The 19269-nt window shown below is 40.0% G+C and overlaps 1 protein-coding gene and 1 long non-coding RNA gene across 4 annotated transcripts in view; one reads left to right on the top strand and one right to left on the bottom strand.

The window, feature by feature from the left end:
* The window catches only part of TDRP (testis development related protein), a 26831-nt gene extending 10726 nt beyond the window's left edge, over positions 1-16105 (bottom strand). For 2 of the 3 annotated variants that reach the window (XM_088162347.1, XM_088162346.1), the window contains exons 1-2: positions 15867-15974; positions 3601-3660 (exon numbers count right to left, since the gene is read on the bottom strand). In XM_088162347.1, coding sequence (XP_088018473.1) covers positions 3601-3660; positions 15867-15974 — 168 coding nt within the window. Of the gene's footprint in view, positions 1-3600; positions 3661-15866 lie in introns of all 3 variants that reach the window. The other variant, XM_014869466.2, reaches the window with a different exon arrangement.
* LOC148224490 (uncharacterized) lies at positions 15584-19269 on the top strand. The gene is made up of 3 exons (XR_015802703.1): positions 15584-15672; positions 18296-18379; positions 19003-19269. It is a non-coding gene; the product is annotated as an uncharacterized LOC148224490 (long non-coding RNA).

Genomic DNA, 19269 nt, shown 5'->3' with positions numbered 1-19269 from the left:
AATCACTGCTCAGCATGTATGAAATGAGATTTCCATAAATTTATATTTGGACCATGTTTCAGCAGACCTTCACAAGTGTTTTCACGGAGGATTGACAACTGGTGAATCAAAATTCTCCAGCTAAGTAGAGGCAGTTCACAAAACACTTGCAGAAATTTTTTATATATATAAACAAAAAGAATGGATTTTCCTCTTGATGTTGACTGAGAAGAAATTATTGTTTTTCTGCAGTTTCCCTCACTCCTCCCCTAAAAAAATGAAGCTAAAATAAAAAAGCTAGAGATAGAATTTTCCATATATGTACCTTACAATTCAATACAGTTACAACTAAGTGTTTAACAGTTAAAAAAACACCAATCAGCTTTAATTAAAGAAGCTTTCTTCCCACATGACAGGAAATCTCTTCAAAACAAGCAAGAAGAAAGATAATCAAAATTCAAAAACCAACTCCCCTCCAACTTTGTATTACAGATACTACAGCATTGGTGGTGGTGGGGATTTTCTCAAGTCAGCCAGCCTCTGATGTGCAGATCAATGGTTCTCGTTGTGTACCAACACCCTCGAATCCTCAGCAGGGCTGTTCCCAATCCATTCCCCACACACTCTGTCCTTGTACTTGGGACTGCCATGACCCAGCTGCAGGACTCAGCACTTGGCCTTGTTGAGCTTCATGAGGTTCACACAGACCCATTTCTGTCCTGTCAAGGTCCCTCTGGATGGCATCCCTTCTCTCCAGCTTGTTGGCAGTATCACATCATTTTGTGCCATCCACAAGGGTGCACTCAATCCCACTGCCCATGTCCCCAGCAAAGATGGTTAAACAGGCCTGGTCCCAACCCCAATCTATCAGTCACTTGTCACTGGTTTCCACTTGGACATCAATGTAATTCTGCAATTCTTTGCATGTGACCATCCAGCCACTTCTTATCTACTGAACAATCCACCTGTCAAATCCACGTCTCTCCAGTTAAAGACATGGATATTGTGCAAATTCTTCACACAAGTCCACAGAGATGACATCAGTTGTTCTTCTCTCATTCATCAGTGCTGTAACACTGTCATAGAAGGTCATCAAATTTGTCAGGCATGATTTGCCCTTAGTGAAGCCATGTTGGCAGTCACCAATTTCCTCCTTATTTTTCATTAGCCTTACTATAGTTTCCAGGAGGATTGACTTCATGACCCTGCCTGGCACACCGATGAGACTGACCAGTCTGCAGTTCCCTGTTCTTCTTTATTTCCTTTTTTGAGAATGGGGGTCATGTTTTCCATTTTCCAGTCAGTGGGAACTCCACCAGATTACCATAACTTCTCAAGTATGCTGGACAGTGGCTTAGCCACTTCTACCAGCTTCCTCAGGACATACAAATGTATCTCATCAGGTTCCATGGATTTGTGTGCATTAAGGTTCTTGATATATTTTGTTTCTCAAAACTTTGTCTCTTTTCAAAATCTGGCCTAAAAACACCTGCAGATAAAGTTTTTACTGTACTTTTAATTCAAAAGCTGAGCATGGCAGTGAGATCCCTAAAGACTGAGGCTGAAACATAGAATTATTTAGGTTGAAAAAGACCTCAGAGATGATCAAGTCCAACCTGTGAATGAACACCAGGTGCTTAACCAGACCATGGCATTCAGTGTCACATTCAATTTTTCCTTGAACACCTCCAGGAATGGTGACTCCACCACCTCTCTGGCCAGCCCATTTCAATGCTTAACCACACATTTAGTGAATAAATTCCTCTTGATGTCCAACTTGAATCTCCCCTGGTGAAGTTTGAGGCCATTTTCTCTTGTCCTGTAGCTGGCTAATTGGCAGAAGAGGCCAACCATCACCTGGCTACAACCTCCATTCAAGTAGTTGTAAAAGGTCTCCCCTGAGCCTCCTTTTCTCCAAGCTAAACACCCCCAGCTCCCTCAGTCACTCCTTATAGGGCTTACCCTCTAATTCAGACATCTGGGAGAGTGTGAACACAGGATCCAGATTTCTGCATGTTGCAGATCACCACTGCAGCATTCATGGTTCCTCACTTTGAGATGTCACGAGGCTTTTTAACTACCTATACCTCCCTTTCAAGAGAGCAGTGGTAAGAGAACTGGAAAAATTCAGCACTGCAATCAGCCTGTCCTCAGTGCTCAGTAGGCAGCTTCCTGCAAGAGCAGGATCTAAGACCATTTTCCAAGCTCCACCTGCAGCCTTTAGGACTAGCTCCTACTTTTAGACCTCCAAACCCAGGTCAAAGGCTTTCCTCTGCAAATGGGCATCAACACTGTCTTAAAAGTCAGGCTTTACAGACCAGGAACACTGTCTCCCTAAGGAGCACACACACCACTCATCCACTACCTTCTTCTTCAAGAACTTTGTTGCTCCTCACCATATTGTTTCAACACTGAGACTGTTTTATTCACAACATGTGTGTACTGGAAAGGCCACACATGCAATTCATCAGCCTTTTATTAACATATTAAAATTTCAGAACTTCTAGAATATCACTGTACTGACAGACAAGAGAACAACCAAATAAAATAGAGAATTGTTTCTAGAAAGAGAAGATGAGAAGGATAAAGTGCTTTTTGAGAATACATTTTTATGACAAGAGGGTTTTAGTTTAAAAGACAAAAATTCTGCAGCTCAGCGGTATACCTGGTGACATTTCTGTTTTTTTAAGTCCGAACACACTTGGCAAGCCTTTCTGAATGACTAAGAAAGGGGCAAAAAACCGTTTCAATAGAAAATAGGTTTGTTTTAAGATTGTCTCCTTAAACATTTATCATCTGGTCTAAAATATATGGTAATTTATGTTTTCATAAAAAAGAATATATTTTTTCAAAAGGGTAGAAAAAGGTATAGTACAATCTGACTTCTATTTTCAAGAAAAATCATGCTGCATCTGAAGTAGAACAAAAAGAAGTAACAGAGACAGATGTTCAGTTTATACATATTAATGTAAAGTATCCTATTACACTAATGAACCTATTTTAAAATAGTTTTCTTTATACCTATGGAATTTCAAAACAAGCTCTAGCTTATCATAATAATTTCCACTTCTTTCATCTTCTATTAATGTATTTTAAGAACATTAAAGAAGATTCTTGGACACATATCAAGGCAAAAAAATTTAACTTGCATGTCTACTTCTCTTTCCTGAAAGAGATAAAAAATAAAATCCTTAACCTCTTGTGGTCAGAGAGACAGTGGAGCTACACATAATGGAATAAATAACCCCAAACTCTTCTACTTTTCATGTTTTTATTGCCAGTTGCAGCTAGAATTTAGTGCTTCTTTAGACTTCAGTTATTTCTGTGGCTTCTTATTTTCATCTTGCGCTTTAATAGCCATCATTGGGAGGGGAAAAAAAAAAAAAAACAAACAAGATACCTTCCCCCTCCCCATTAATGAGAGGAAATAAGGGAGCTTTCCACCTAATCCTGCACTACAAATATTGCTTCAATGAGAACCCCATGACAAAGGATCATACATAATTATAAAATCATCAGTGCCTTAATCAGCTGTCCATGAAAAACTGGCAATTTTCTAACATACATGGACTGAAATATATATGATATTAAATGTTACATTTCCAAAGAATAGATCTTTACCTTTGTTGCAAGATGTGACACTGAAGATGAAACTTCATCATGAAGAAACTGGTCTTTATTCTCAAAAGAAGGATAAAGATAAAAAAGGCCCACAGTCAGTTTTAGTTTGACAATTAGCACTAGCACATTTTAGACTATTCACAAATGCTTTTACTCTATTTGGCACATAATAAAAGAAAATTGACAAAACATGATTACAACACAAAACTAAGCGAACACCACTACTAAAATACAACTCTATACTTAGAATTATGAAAAATCAAACCCTTACAGAACCAAAAGCCTCATACCACAAAGGGAGAAACACTCTGACATCATAAAAAATTTAGTACAATTAGTTTGATTTTAACTTAATGGTAGTGTCTTAATTTTTTGGATCTGCATTGAGTTTCTAAAGACTCTACTAGATGATGGTTTATGCATTGTCTGTGCAGGAATGGGACAGGAATGTCCCAGGATTTTTTCCTCCTTCACATTAAAAAGCTCTACATTTCCTTAACTCAAAGAAAGATTTTCCTCCACATTCCTTTCCCCTCCATGCACAACTGTAGATTTCAGAAGAAAACTAGAGCACTAAAGATGCCTGTGAAGGTTATTCAGTAGGGAAGCATTTCTGTCCATCTCTGAATTCAACTGCTATGTTAGTATTGTCAGGCCCTCCTGTTACTGTCAGTGCACTCTTCAAGACATGGCAAGTAAGATCATTGCTGGCCAAACGATCTTTAGAGGCCAAAGATAAAGGAAGGGGGACACAAAATTCAGGAAATCTGCAATTTTCAATTTCTTCACTCTGTGTTTTAATGAGAAAAATGTTACCTTTTTTTTATCTCCTACATATGACTCCAAGTACAAAACCAGAACAACTACATATGACCAAAAATATTTAACCCCAGTTTCAGGAGAAAAACAGAATTAAAACAGAAAAGTGTAAGGTGTCTTTGAAGCAGCAGTTTCACAAAATCTCAAGTATTCATTCTGGTCCATATTTTTATTACATCAGCCACTTACTGTTATAAAAATAAAATTTATCAACTCCTTCCTTTTCAACTAAAGTAAATGCTAAGGAGTTTGTATGAACCCCACATGCACATATCCCAAGACACCTAAGTCACTCATTATCCTGGCTCCTATGCATTGCCAAAGGCCTCCTTCACTCTGCTAGCAGCATCAGAAAGAGGTGAGAAAATCAGCACACAAGTGTTATGTATTTCTAGTCATGTGGGGACCCAGATGTATCAGCTTCGTTTTGACAGATCAGCATTTTTTTAGATTATTTACTTATTTACATTTCTTTATATATCTTTATTTACATACTAATGCTTCCACTTACTTTACAGGCAATGCTTTCTATTCTACAAGGGACAAGGATAGAGCATTTCTAGAATAGAGTATGAAGACCATTGCTCTGTACTTCAATAGTATTTTGATGTTGGAATAGAATGAGCTGTAGATAGCCAGATTTATTTGCTGGGGTAGAACACAAAGTCAGGAACTCGTATTATCATTCAAAATGAGACTATTACTTCCTGCGGATTGCAACAAGTTATTTAACTTCCGAATTCAGTTAGCTGTCTAACACAGGAGGATTGTAGATGGGACATCAAAAATGAAAAGTTAAGACTTGTGTAGTTCTCTCAAATTAAATTCAACTACTTCCACCCCTTTTGGCTTTTTTATTTCTCTGCTTCTAAGAGAAACATTGGCAATGTTTTAAATGGAAACAGCTCACACATATTATTCAGAACTCTCCCTCTTTCCCCTCAACACTCAGCTCTCAAACTTTTGGATGAGGCTGCAAAGTCCTGAACTTAACATGATAGAGTCTCTGCTAGGACACAGTGTATGAGCTAGAGAATACATCACCTGTTTTATCTAAATTTTTCTCAAGAACAAAAAAAAATTAACAAGAAGTAGGAAAGCTCAAAGGGGAAATATGGTAAGAGGAGAAATTCTCAGACATCTAGAGCTGGCAGAACTATCAGTTTCAACAACCAACAATACTACCTCCAGAACAAACAAGTCACTGTTAGTACCTTCCAAAGAAATAACACTTCCCATTTTAATTCTTCCAGCTCTCCAAGTATCTTAGGAAGGAAAATAAAAATACGAAAATGCATAGAGACATCATGTTCTAGAAGGGAGAAAAGATGGATTGTGAAGGCATACAGCCTCTAGCAAGGCTGAGCACAAGGAAGCAAGAGTGCAAGGCATTTTCATAGTGAAAACCACTGTGCAAAGAGCACCTTATAGGGCTAGGGAATCAGCATTATAAAATATGAATAACATTGTCAACAAAAGAGGTAATTAACAATAAATAGCAGAGAAGAAGGGGTATTTATTTGCTTCTTTTAAAAAGGGACAACTAAGACTGTGTTGCTGTATTAATACAGTGTTACTACTCATGGTTATATGAGTGGTACCTCCCAAGGAATGAGACACATGTTTACAGCAACTACACTCATGCAACCCAGGCTGATGGTAAAACAAAGTTTAAAGAGATGAAATACGAAGACTGAAATGCATTAAACCCTGAAGAACATAAAACAAAACAAAACAAACAAAAAGAAAAAAAAACCAAAACAAAACAAAAAAAAAACAAAAAAAAAAAAAAAAAAAAAAAAAAAGAAAAGAAAGAAAGAAAAAAACCACAACTGGCGAGAATCCAATCTCTAAAATACATTTTTTTGGGGCAGAAGACCGATCAAGTGTTCATAGTATCCTTTTAAATAGACTGCTGAAGAAAAAGAAGACTTGGATAACGGCAGACTGTTTGTGATGTCCATCCATGTATCCCAAGCATTGTTTGAAAACAGTCTGTAGGTGTGAATTCAGCTGTCTCCAACAGCCTAGATTTGAAATGCTTTGTGGAAAATCCATCCTTAGGGAAAGCAGAGAGAAGAAGACTAATGCCACACAGCAAGAACAGAGTAGGAGAGGAGCAGGCATAGGGGTTCAGAGCCAGCCATGGTCCACGTGGCAGGGAGAGACCTGTGCACCCTGCAGGAGGGATGAGCTTTGTATAAAAAAAAAAATGCAGAGGGGAAGAGCAGAGGGAGGGAGGGGGCCTGTGAAGAAGAACTGAGAAGAACCCAGGAGGAAAGATGAGAGATCACTACAGCCCATCTTCCTTACCCACAGAATAATTGGTATTTTTAAGAGATACACATTAGTACACCCTTCTCCTGATACACATTCCTTACTTTTGTTACCATTCTGAGATGAGGGAGCCTATGATTTGGTTTATCAGTTTTATTTAGAGGGAAATCTACTGTGCAGCTACATGCAAAAAGAGCTTATCTTCACTCTTTATCATGCTGCACAACACATAGTGATGCTGAATGCTTATAAATTATTTCAGTATGTTTTAGTCTGGTCGGTTTACAGTTATGACAATTCACTGTTTTGCTTATTTGAAAGAAATTTAAAAGAAAAACCTGGGCTACATTACTGTATTTAGATATTTCTGAAAATGCTAACACTAGTGGGAAATGCTGAGCAGCCAATTGAATAGCCCTCCAGTTCTGGCAGGGAAAGGTTGGTATGCACAGCGTGTTTTCATAAGGAAACAAGTGCCCTTTTGTTGGACATACTGCAAACCATAAGGTACTCAAGGGACTAATTCAACTAGCACACAAACCTTTTTGTACAGAGATCAAAATTGTAATCTGCTTCCCTCAGCTTCCTTTGTGGTAAAGTAATTAATTAGTCTCTTTAGATCACTCACTTTCATAATTCAGGCCAAGATGAAGAATGCTGATCAAAGAGTTAAGGGAAATAATAGCATCATTTCGTCCTGCATGCCCTTCTTGTGCTCTAGTAAATAAAATGGTATATTATTGATTTTCTCTAGCCAGTTGTGGGAGCTTCCTATCGTACACACACATTAGCTGTGCTAACATAAGAGTAAACAAGCTATTGGAGTAGGTCCTTTTGGAACAAATTCTCACCCTTCTACTGACTTATTGCATCCCCTCCGCCTATCATGACATCTCATCAAGGACTGAGTGTAATATAAAGCCCAGGTTGTCATGCCTGAAAGTGCAATTCAGACTATGTACCACAAATGTATCATTTAAGTGGAAAAAAAAAAATCCCAAGACAAATAGCACCTGAAGAGATACACTCCAGGGAAGAATTTAACAAAATTTCTAGTAATCCACAAACTCTACTAAATAATTTCATGATAGGAAAGGGGAAGGTTAAAAAAAAAAATTAAAAAATCACTCAGGAAATCACAAACCTGAAAGTCAACCTCTGAAGCTGGAAAGATTCCCAAAACACTGATTACAAACCAAACAGTAGAACAACTACATATACACAGCCTGACCAGAAACAACACAGATTGGGAAGAGGAGATCAGACAGCCAGATCATCATCTTAAAATACAGCTAACAAAAGAAAATATTTTCTTGGGTTTGAGGAGGATCTTAATATAATGTAAAATGAAATAAACAAGACTAAAGATGATTATTAATGCAAAAGTCACTCTGCTTATCTGAGTTTAGAACTGAATCAAAACCAACACAAAATACACTCAAACACTGAGTAAGAAGAAAGTTATCAGTAGAAGATCAGTGGCTTTTGGCCTCATTTTGTTTCTGCACCTGTAATATATACCTGGAAAAATTCAGTGAATGGATATATGCTTTCTGAGTCAGGAAATTGATGCAACAGTGATCCAATGTAAACGAGCACTGAAATAACACTACTATTTTAAATATTCCTTTAACACAGCTGAAAAACAAAGCTGAACTGTACCTGAACACCCACATAAAACTGAACATGCCTTTAAGGAAAAACAAGGTTTTCAATTTTAACAAATAAAGGCTGCTTTACTCAGTCACACATGGCTTTCTTCTCGGACATGAGGCTATGTGCTCAGCAGAAAAAACTCCAGTGCTGAACTGTGAATTGTCCCTGCTCCCTTCTGGCAGAGATAGCCGAGACTGAGATCAAGATAATGTGATCAGCCTCGTCCATATTTTGTCTACTCCTAGATCTCAATCTTCCATTTGTATGTCCCTAAAGCAATGAGTGAATCAAACCAACCATCTGGGCAGGTGGTGTAAATTGAAAATTTCCTTTTAATGTCACCAATGAAAAGCATTAACCGAGGCATTTCTAAAGTCTTGCTGAAGAGTAATTTGGTATTTTAAATTCATTTTTTTCTCTTCTATAAACAATACTTTTCCACACCAGATTGCTCCCTACACTTAAAAAAAATCTTTATTATGACAATAAACTATCTAAATAGTGACAGTGACTCTTATGCTGCAAGTTTCCTCTGCCAGTCTTCAGCAAAACTGAAAAAACTTTTTTTGATAAAGAAAAAGAAAATGTAAAATATAAGTGTGTTGAAGAATATACTTGAATTTTGACATAAATTTCATAGACAACACTAATTTGGAAAGATTCTTCTAAAACGTAATTCATCAGATCATTTAAAAAAGAACTTACTTCATTCCACTAACTTTAAAAAGTCTGGGTGACTATGTCAGATACAGGAGAAAACAGACCCAACACAAATAAAAAATGCTTCCATCTTCTAGACTCCAGTCTCTCTTATCTGCCTACTATTCAACAGATCAGCTGAGAGGTGAAAACATAGGGAAACTGGTTTTCACCTTTCAAATAATTTTAATTTATTCAGTATTAATAATAAAGGTGATGGTCTTTACTTTAGTGTCCATAACTGCTAAGAACTTGCTTAGCATTATCAAACTCAGTTTCCACTGAGTAACCACTTCAGTTATTGTTTCACATTCCATTACACTTTAAAACAGAATATCTAAATTATTTCCATATTTTTACTGTCAATTGATATAAATGGCCAAGTGTACCAGAGAAGATTAATTTCAGAATGTAAGTATTTACATAAGAATACTTCTCTAGTTCTGAATTTTATTGGCATTACAAAGAGAAACATTGGAACACCAGATTCCTATGCTCTCTGTTTTTACATCAATACACAAGATTTCACTATTAAGTGTTCACATTACTGTGCATCTCTGCAGTAAGAGGTTATAATACATCTTACTCAGAATTTGCTTCTCTGAGGTATTTTTGGAAGAATATTAAACATTGATCACCTTGAAATATTTTAAAAGTTCATATGTCATTAAGAATTTAGTTTTACCAAATTTATAATATTTCAAATATGCTTCATTAAATGGAAACAGCTGTATTAAGATCAAAAAAACACTAGTGTCAAAGCTGAAACAAATAATGTCAGATAATCAATTTTAATTCAATTTCTGTAACAATTTAACTATTCCAGTGAAGTTTTTAATTTTGATGAAATTTCCAGCTGAAAACCTCTCAATTATTTTAATAAATTCACCATAGAAGAAATTAATATTTGCTCTTTCCTTATCCAGAAAACAAACCAATAAATGTTAATTCAAGAAACAGTAGCAGACATACAATTCTTATTCAGTCATGGAATTTGCCATTAAACTACGTCTCCAATAAAGGTCTTGGATGACTAATGGCCATATTTTCCTAGTACAGTTTCTGCAAAATGGGCTGAATGCATCATTTTTTTGTGTTCAGCAGCACACGTACAGCTTCCTTTTGATATGTGGCTTTTATCACACATGCAGTGATCGCACAGACATTTTCCTGGAGCTCCTCACAGAGAACCAACAGCAAAACTTGTTGTAAATGCACCTTTGATGATGACAGAGCTGAAAAAAGTCTACCTAGTAAAGTGTTCAGCAAATTCTAGTAACTCTCTTATGGATGTCCTCAATCTGGCAAATAGTTTCTATAAAAGCAAGGAAAACATTATAAACCTACTTAAACAGTAAAGAATTAAAATGATTCATTTGTTCTCAAAACCCATTCCATTTTACTTTGTATATTGATGGTGGAAGTCCAGCAGTGGAAGGAGAGTATGGCTCCAGAAACCTCACAAAACCCCAAGAAGTTGCAACAAATAACTTAGGGACAGCAGATGTCCAGCAAAGCTGTAGAGGGGAAGATGATGGTGGGATTGTGGATCAGTGGGAATGGATGATTCTGTGTTAGGCTGGAGGGGAGGAAGGCAGACAATCAGAGCCAGTAAGGCAGAACTGACTGGAGGAAAGATACAAGTGATAAAAGTGACAAACAGGGGAGAGGAAGGGGATGTACTAAGAAAAGCCTTTAAAGCAAGGACAGAGATTTAAATGCAAATTTCCTGAAACAAAGGGAGGCGAGCTGAAGAAATGGAATCTGAAGGATGAGGACTTAAACTTTATGCCATAAGCAACAACATTAATATCAGCAATGGAATTTGCAGGAACTAGGGGATGGGAAACCACAGAATAGGTATTAGAAGCTGCAGAGGAAGTAATCACCATCAGTATGGGAAGCGAGGGTCTACACAAGAATTTCAGCTGTCTAGACAGTAAGGGAAAAAAAAAAAGAGAGAGAGAGAAAGCAGACTTGACCTGGAATTCATGGAGGAAACAACAATGAAGTCTAGGACACAAATTCTCTTCTGCACAGTAAATAAAAAGCCACCGACAACCTGCAGGTTACAGGCTTGTCTGAAAGAAAAAAACATATACTGATGGTGTCTGTAATAGGAGACCAATCAGACAATATGTGCTTTGTCGACTTTAAAGAGACAGAATAAGCAACAGAGAGGGGATAAGAGGTGACAAACAGCTCTGATCCCAGTCAACTGTGTAAAAAATCACAGTATAAATTAAGAAGTGAAGCACCCCAAAAATGAAAAGTATTTAAAACTTAGAAAGAGTAAAGCCCCAAAAGACATTGTCAGTTCTGCAGAGCTCCAGAAAGACTGAGAAAGAAAGAGGACCCACTCAAGAAGCTGCTGAAAGATTGCATATGACAAGAAGGAGGAAAAGCAAGAAAGGCAGGCCAAGGAAGGCTCAGGGAAGTCTTCACTGACAGTACCACAATCTAATGTTCAAGACATTAGACAGAATATAGGTAATGGGTTTTAGCCAGGAAAATGCCACTGAAATGTCACAAGAACAACTCCAAAGAAGAGGAAAAAACCAGGCTAGCAGAGGAGAAGGTATGATGAGATTACTGGGATACTGAAGGCAAAGCCTGAGACACACAGAAATGGCTAGAAAATGAAGGAAAGGCATTAGCTGGATTAACATTTTCTACTTCATTTTTTTAAGTTAAAAATACCCTTATTCAACGTATTAGTAAAACATAAATGCTGCTCAGCTACCACCCATTTCTGCAGGGCTGGTTTGAGTTCAACTCATTCCAACATGAAAGCCGGTATTAAAATTGTACCAGACACTTACACATCTTCATTAAAAAAGATAACTAAAATTCTGTATAGCCAACCTTCAAACATCCTGAGCAAGTCTAAACAAAACTCAGCATAAAGCATGTTTTTGCACACATTCTCTTTGAACATAACAAAAAATACAACTGGGAAGAAGAGATCAAGGCTAGAGTTCTGAAATATTTTTACATGAAAGACAGTTTCATTAGATAATGTAGGTCAGCCTGACACCCATCCCCTCCCATAATATATAGATGTATTTTAATGCGGAGTGCCATTTTACATCAGAGTTACACGCAATATTGACACAGCATTGACATCTCTGAGAACTGATTAGACGGTTGGATGGCATCAAGAAGAACTTAGCACAACAGCCAAAACAATGCCTTCCAGAAATCAAAACCCAGCAGTTTTCCCTTTCCAAAATTACAACTCCAGTTTGAAACATAATGACCATATTCTGAACTGAACGCAATTTTTGGCATGCACCACTGTACATTTCTAGCATATTTTCAGAGAGACACACAAAAAGCACATTAATTTTATCTCATATGTGTGTACTATTTATGTATGTCAAGTTAACTGCATGCATTAATTATAACTTAAGTGAATAAAGCACCTTCATTGCATAAATTAAAAATACTTATGCTTCAAAGCATAAATTAAAATTAACTTCTATGAATCAGTCTAAAACTATCTGGTCTAAAAAATCCTCACAATAATGTACACATTTATTTACACAAGTACTGCTTCAAAATTTACTTGTCTTTCTTATCTCAGGAAACACCTTACTATTTTAAAAAAAGTGTTAACAATTCAAAGTACTTGAATGTATGCAGAAACTTTTGCTAAAAAGTGGCCAGAGGCTGACAGTTCCCTCCCTTGCAATTTTCATGTTCTAAAATTTGTTTTTGTTCTCCCCTGGAACAAAGTCAAACCATTCTGTATAACACAAAACCAGAACTTTTTTTTAAGATCAAACTAGGCTTTTCTATTTAAGAGCTACGAACGTCTACAAATTCAAATGTCTACTTAAGCCCAGATCAGGCTTCCATATCTAAATAGGATGATTAAAATTGCTCTAGAATTACAAAGGAGTTTTTTGTGTTGGGCTTTTTTTTTTTTTTTTTTACTTATAGTAGACTAATTCTTTGTTGCTGTCTGCTACTGCAATGTCCTAATTATTAGGTTGCACAGTAAGAACTCCTTCACTCTTTCTCAGCTTTGAAGAAACAATATACAGCACCAACATTCCATTATACTGGAATACTTTCAATGTGGTTTGCTTTAATGACATAGATGTGACTACCAATTTCTTTCCTTTGAAGTAAAAAGTTTCAGCCTTATTTATAGCATGAATGGTAGAAGCTTAAAGATTTTCTTCCCACTTGCTTATTAAAAATGAAAATAAAGACAAAAGGTGGTTGTTGGGAAAACAACATATCATAACGTCAAAACACAATGACTCTGGTTCATCCTCTCTTTTACCAGACGATGTATCAGAAGAGGAAATTAAATCTAATAGTCAACTTCTCAAATTCTGAGATCTAAAGCTGGGCTTCTTAATTTACTAAAAAGCACTCATACTAATTATCTGGGTTTTGGCTCTAATGATGAAAAAGTTACGGAGGTCTTGGATTATTTTAATCTTGATGAGGCAATCCTTCATTCACAGCAGGCTGTACCGTAACAACTTCCTGAGACATATTCATGCACAGCTAAGCTGCCACAAGAGCTGTCCCCATAACTCCTCCAAGCTCTCATGGTGCTACTGTCCTCCAAAGCCAGGGGCTTGGCTGATGCAGGTCAGGATGCAGCACCAGAGAGTGTAGATCATTATCAAAACCCTCTACACATTACTGAATTTCACTCCCTCACAATCATTTTACTGGGAGAAGAAAACAGGATCGGATGAAATATCAAAAATTTCAAATACTAAAAGCAAGGAAACATGGATGAGATCAGCTAGAACAAGCTGAACAAGTGCTTTAGGTTCCCTTGACACCTGTCCCAGCCATGGTTCAAATACATTGTACCTATGGCTGGCCTAAAAGTTGCCCTGATCATAACAATGTCTATCAAGTGGTCAGAGCTTTCTATAAAGTCTGTTCTTCCCTAAAGCGTACATAAACTCTAAAATGACTACTGCTAAATATTTTGGGCAGGGTGTTGCATTCCTTTCAAAAGATTTTAACAGGCAAAATAACTAATAGCTTATAATCTTCACTCCAGCCTCTGTGCCAAGCTACACTGCAGTTGTGCTAACTTTACTGAATCCTTTATCTTCAAGAATATTTCATTTAGTGACTTAGAATAATTTATTTTTCTCCTGCCACCCCCCAACACTAAAATCAGCAACCCAGTTCCACAGGGAGTTGAAAAGGAATTTTCTTAAAATTCATGAAAATGCAAGCCTTTTTCACAAGAAATCATTGTGATCACTATTATAACTTGAGACTTCAACTAATGGAACAGAGGCCCAGGATAGTAAAAGACAATTAGACTGGACAAAACAAAATAAACTCCAGCCTCTGTTGCTAAAGTAGAGGGCTGGGAGAATTGTCTGGACAGAAGTCTGAAGAATCCTCTCCTCACTGGGAGGCTACAGTCAGAAGCCTCAAAGAGGGCTTGGACCATTAGTGATAGAGAAGAGGAGCAGTGAAGAGTCAGTGAGATTTACTGGAAGCTTTTGGTGACCTGTGGTGTTCGAGGAGGGTTTCTGTTGTGAGCAAGTCTACAAGGGCTATGATGGTATAAGCCAGTAGCTTAGCAAAAACTGTGGAAGCTTACAGGCACCTGAGCATAGAACTGTAGGAGGCAGAGGTTAGGTGCTGTATGAGAGGTTGGAGGAGATACTTCAGGTCATCTCAAGCCCCACAGCTCTCCTTCCTCCGCTGAAGGGGGTCTCCAAAATGAGTGTCCATTCTTCTTCTGCAGGAGGAGATCCTAGTCATCCATGTGACTCCCCACAGCTGCTGCCAAAGAAATAGCAAGGGCTATGGCTACTGTTCATTGTGCAGGGGCAAGGCAAGGCTAAACTGGTGATTGTGGCTACTGGAATCTGAAGAGAATAACTGCTGTGACTGGGAGAGGCTGCTCTTCAGCAGTTGCCACACGTGTTGACAACCCACAGCACCTGTCAACCAGAAACTCAAGGTGAGAATAATTTATCCAGACACACTCCAGCTCTTTCAGTAAGATAGGCAAGATAAACATGGGGTAGAAAGCTGGGAAGGCTTTAGTACAGTCTTTTGAAAAGAAACCTCACTGGTTTGCAACCCGGGGCAACTGCTTACTTCAGAACCTCTTACTATCTGAAGTAAGTCTGTGGCAACAGAAGATCATCAAGGAAGATGTACTGGGCAGAGTAACAGGCTCCTGAGCTGGATGGATACCTAATTGCTACCCAAGTTTTTGAGAGCAAGTCAACAAACATTTTTTCTAAGTTGTTTTCCCTGATACTCAATTGATACCTTTCCTTTAGGGTTTTATTTGTTGAGAAAGTCACCGTTGGTATTTAAATTAACACATAAAAACAAAAGCTTTCAAACAAGACTGCAGCTATTTAAAGATCGTGAACTACCATTACTGAAGCCATAGAAAAAAGCAACCTGCCAAAACATCGCTGCTCTACACAAACACACAAATAAAGTTACGTTCTTAAACATCCTCGTTTAATATATTGCGCTTAACAGATGGGTTGCGGTGCCTCTGCCTAGGGTTGGGAGACAAAGTACCCTGCGGTACGAAGCCACTGGAATGAAGGACAGCAAGTCCCAGGAACGCCGGAGGCCGGCTGCTGGAAGGAAACAGGGGTGGGTAGGCCAGCCAGCACCCCAAAAACCCGGGTGACAGTCGCACGATCCGCTCGAACACTCCCAGCTCCGACCAGGGCCAGCCTGCCGGCACATCAGGGTGGGAAAAGTGATTACTCATGCCGCCGGAGAGCAGGGCAGCGGGAGCGGGGCCGAGCCTCACGACCCCTCCGAGCCGGGCTCCGCGCTCCTACCTGAGGGGCCGCGAAGGCGGCGGCGGGCGGCGGCCCGCGGGGACGCGTCTCCTCCTCCTCGGGCGAGTCGTCCAGCAGAACTTTGCTGCTCTTGTTGAGCTTCCACATGGCGGGCGCGGGGGCGGCCCCGCTGCGTCCCGGCAGCGAGCGGGCCGAGGCGGGAGCGGGCGCTGCTCCGCAACCCCGGCCGGGGCGGCTGCGCTCGGCAGGGCTGTCACCCCGCCGGGGTCTCCCGGCCGGCAGACAGGCAGGCAGGCAGGGAGGCAGGCAGGGAGAGAGGGAGGAGCTGCCTGGCGGCGCCGGGAGCCCGCCCCCCGCCACCGCCTCGCCCACCGGCCTGCGGATGGAGCCGAGGACGGGCGGCCCGCGGCGTGGGACGGGCAGGGCCGGGCCGAGAGCCGGGCGCGTCCCACCCTCCTCACCTGCGGCCGCGCCCCGGCGGAGCCGCCGCCGCTGCCATGTTAGCGGGGCGGGCACGGCAAGGGGGGCTGCCCGGCATCACCGCGGCAACAGCGCCGGGCCCGCCGGCAGCACTCCCCGCTCGGCCCGCAGGCACGGGAGGGGCTGCCCAGTGCCGGCCGATGCTGTGGAGGGTGCGGATGGCGCTGCCCGGCCAGCGGTGGCAGCGGGATGTCTGTGGGGGTACCGGAGGCGCTCGGAGGTGAAGCTGGACCCGTCTGGGTAGCGGGAGTAGCGGCACCCGCAGAGCGCCGTAGATGGCCCGACAACTCTGCCAATAGTCCTGGCAATGCACCCACCCGTGTACCTGCTGGTGGACTCACCAGCGTACCCACCTGTGCATCCATCCACCCGTGTGTCTGCAAGTGCCTCCACCCGTGTACCTGCTGCTTTACCCACCTGTGCACCCACCCGTGTACCCCTGAGGTTGCCGGGGTGGCTCTGAGGAAGGGCAGGCTGCACAGCCAGCCCCCCAGCCTGGGCCTGCTCCCCTGGACCCATGGAGCCCTGCAGAAAAAGCCTGGTGCATCCAGCTGGAGTCTAATGGGTGCCAGGAGCTCCCAGTTTGTTGGCTGAATGAGCCGGACTTAATGCCCTGTGTACCAGCTGGTATTTTCATTGATTCTTAGTTCTCAGACAGATTTTCTAAGATACTTTTCCATTAAAATCCACATCTAAGCACTCCTTTATACATTACTTTGATCTGTGTATTAGGGTCAGATGTCCCAAGAACTGGGAAACTACTCTAAAACGGACATTTTTGGTTGTTCTCTTGCTTATTGCTATGATTTCACTAGCGAAAGGCAGTAATACTCGAGGATCCCTCATGACAGACTTGCAAATCTTGCTGTGGCTGCCTGATGCCTTGGGGGCCGAGCAGCAGCACTCAGGGAGCAGCAGTGCTTTGCTGAGGGTGTTTCTGGCTGCAATGTGCACCTACCTGCTTAACCGGAGAGGGGCTCACCCCCGGGCAGAAACACAGCTCCGTGTGCTGCCTGCTGCCTTTAGCTCCCAGCAGTGGCAGAAGGACACCCACAGATTCGAGTTTTGCAAATCAATGAGAAAAGGACTTTTTCTGTCATAAAATGTCCTAGGTACTAAGCTAACCTCGGAGGCATCACAGGTTTAACTAAAAATTCTCTTTTGTACTGGTTCAGGATTTCTGTAATATGACTTAGGAATGCTGTGTAGCCAACATTTGAAGCTAACTCCACAAAAGATACATTCACTTCATTTGGACCTGTAACGACAGAATTTACACCAGCACAGTTTTAACCCTCTGTCTTGAAAATGAACTTCACAAAATTATAGCAATGAGCATAACGCAAGTGCACAAGTGTTTGAAAGATTCTAAAAGTCTTTAGTTTTGTAATAAGTTTTCAAACAAAGTCTTCTTTATCTCATTTTCCATCCCTTCTCTTGTGAGACTAAAAGTTACTATAAAGTGAAGCACAGAATTTCCTTTCACATCTTGCTTGCATTAATATTAACCAAATCTCAAGAGGGTAGGAGACAAAACACATTCGCGGTTATTAAAGACAGATCAGGTTCAGCATAGATTTCCTTTAGAAGGTCATGTCAATTTATAACTAGTTCTTTAACCTCACACTCCTTCAAATTTATAAACAAAATATTTCTAAGTTATATTGCCATATTTTTGCGTAACTCTAAGCAGAAAACAACCATTTTATTTGATTTGAATTCTATATTTAGACCTTGAAAAAATTAAATAAGTTATTTGTCACCACGTGACCCTACTATTTTAATCCAATGCCTTCCTTATGCTATTTTTCTTATGGCTGCCTGAAACACCAACTCTACCATTAGGCTTAAATCCTGCAAATACTTATGATTCTGCTCAGTTTTGGTCTCACTAAGAAATTCACAGAGCATTACCAATACACACAAAATTAACTACATGCCTTTGGTTTTTAAAATTTTTTTATTAATTTTGATTTTTTCCTCCTTAGGTTTTCTCCTAAGAGCTTGAACTTCAGTTTGAAAACTTGGCTTTACTTTGGTCACTGAAAATCAATCCAGTTGACTTCAGAGAGGTGAGAATTTCAGTTCACATTTTCTGTTTATCTTCAAGACCCCAGGGCATGGCTAAGCTCTATCTCATTTTCTTCTGAGAAGAACATTATTTTCTGCCAATGTGTTCTACAGATTTGGGCTTATACATTTATTATTTCCTTTTTAAATTAATTATATACAACTAATCAAATTTGTATTTCTGAAATAAGAAGCTGGCATCTGCCAACTGGATCTGCCTAGGGTGAAAAAGAATACAAAACACTTAAATACAAAGTTTCTTCCTCTAAGAAACGATATTGTCATGTGTCCCTAAGTTGTATTCAGGGGAAAGTTGTGGAATCCTGTTTGAGAAATTTCCTGCATGGTGTTTAAAATGCCATGAACATCTTTATAAATATCATTATGAGAAAAAATTGATGATTCCTCTTCTGAACTCTGATCCTGTCTCCCTTAAGGGAGCACAGATCTGGGGGCAAAAAAATGAGAGAAGGAACAGAAAATGCAGCCTTTGTCTCTGGCTCCCAAGGAGCACTGAGCTGTTTCAAAAGCGAAGCCAGACAACATGGTTTTAGCAGCCACTTCATGACCTGGCAAAACATTATGCTGCTGAAAAATATGTTTCTCCTTTCCTCTTTTACTCCAGGCTATGACCCAGGAGAGAAAAGGATGGAGTTCTTTTGCTGGCTTTAAACAGGCTCTCAGTAGACAGAGAACAAAAATGTGAAAAGTGGAGAACATAAAGGATGTTATCCCCTGTACCATACCAAGCAACTCCATGACACTTAGTGGCTTTAGTGTACTTCAGTGACTCCAGGCTGCAGGACCTTTGGATATTACCAGACTTTCAGATACATGCACAATGGTTTCAGGTACTGGATCCATCCCAACTGCTCTCAGCATTTGCCTTTCA

Source organism: Sturnus vulgaris, chromosome 3 (genome assembly GCF_052056855.1).
Source record: "Sturnus vulgaris isolate bStuVul1 chromosome 3, bStuVul1.hap1, whole genome shotgun sequence".
Lineage (NCBI taxonomy): Eukaryota > Metazoa > Chordata > Aves > Passeriformes > Sturnidae > Sturnus > Sturnus vulgaris.
This window is presented reverse-complemented; position numbering and strand designations above follow the sequence as displayed.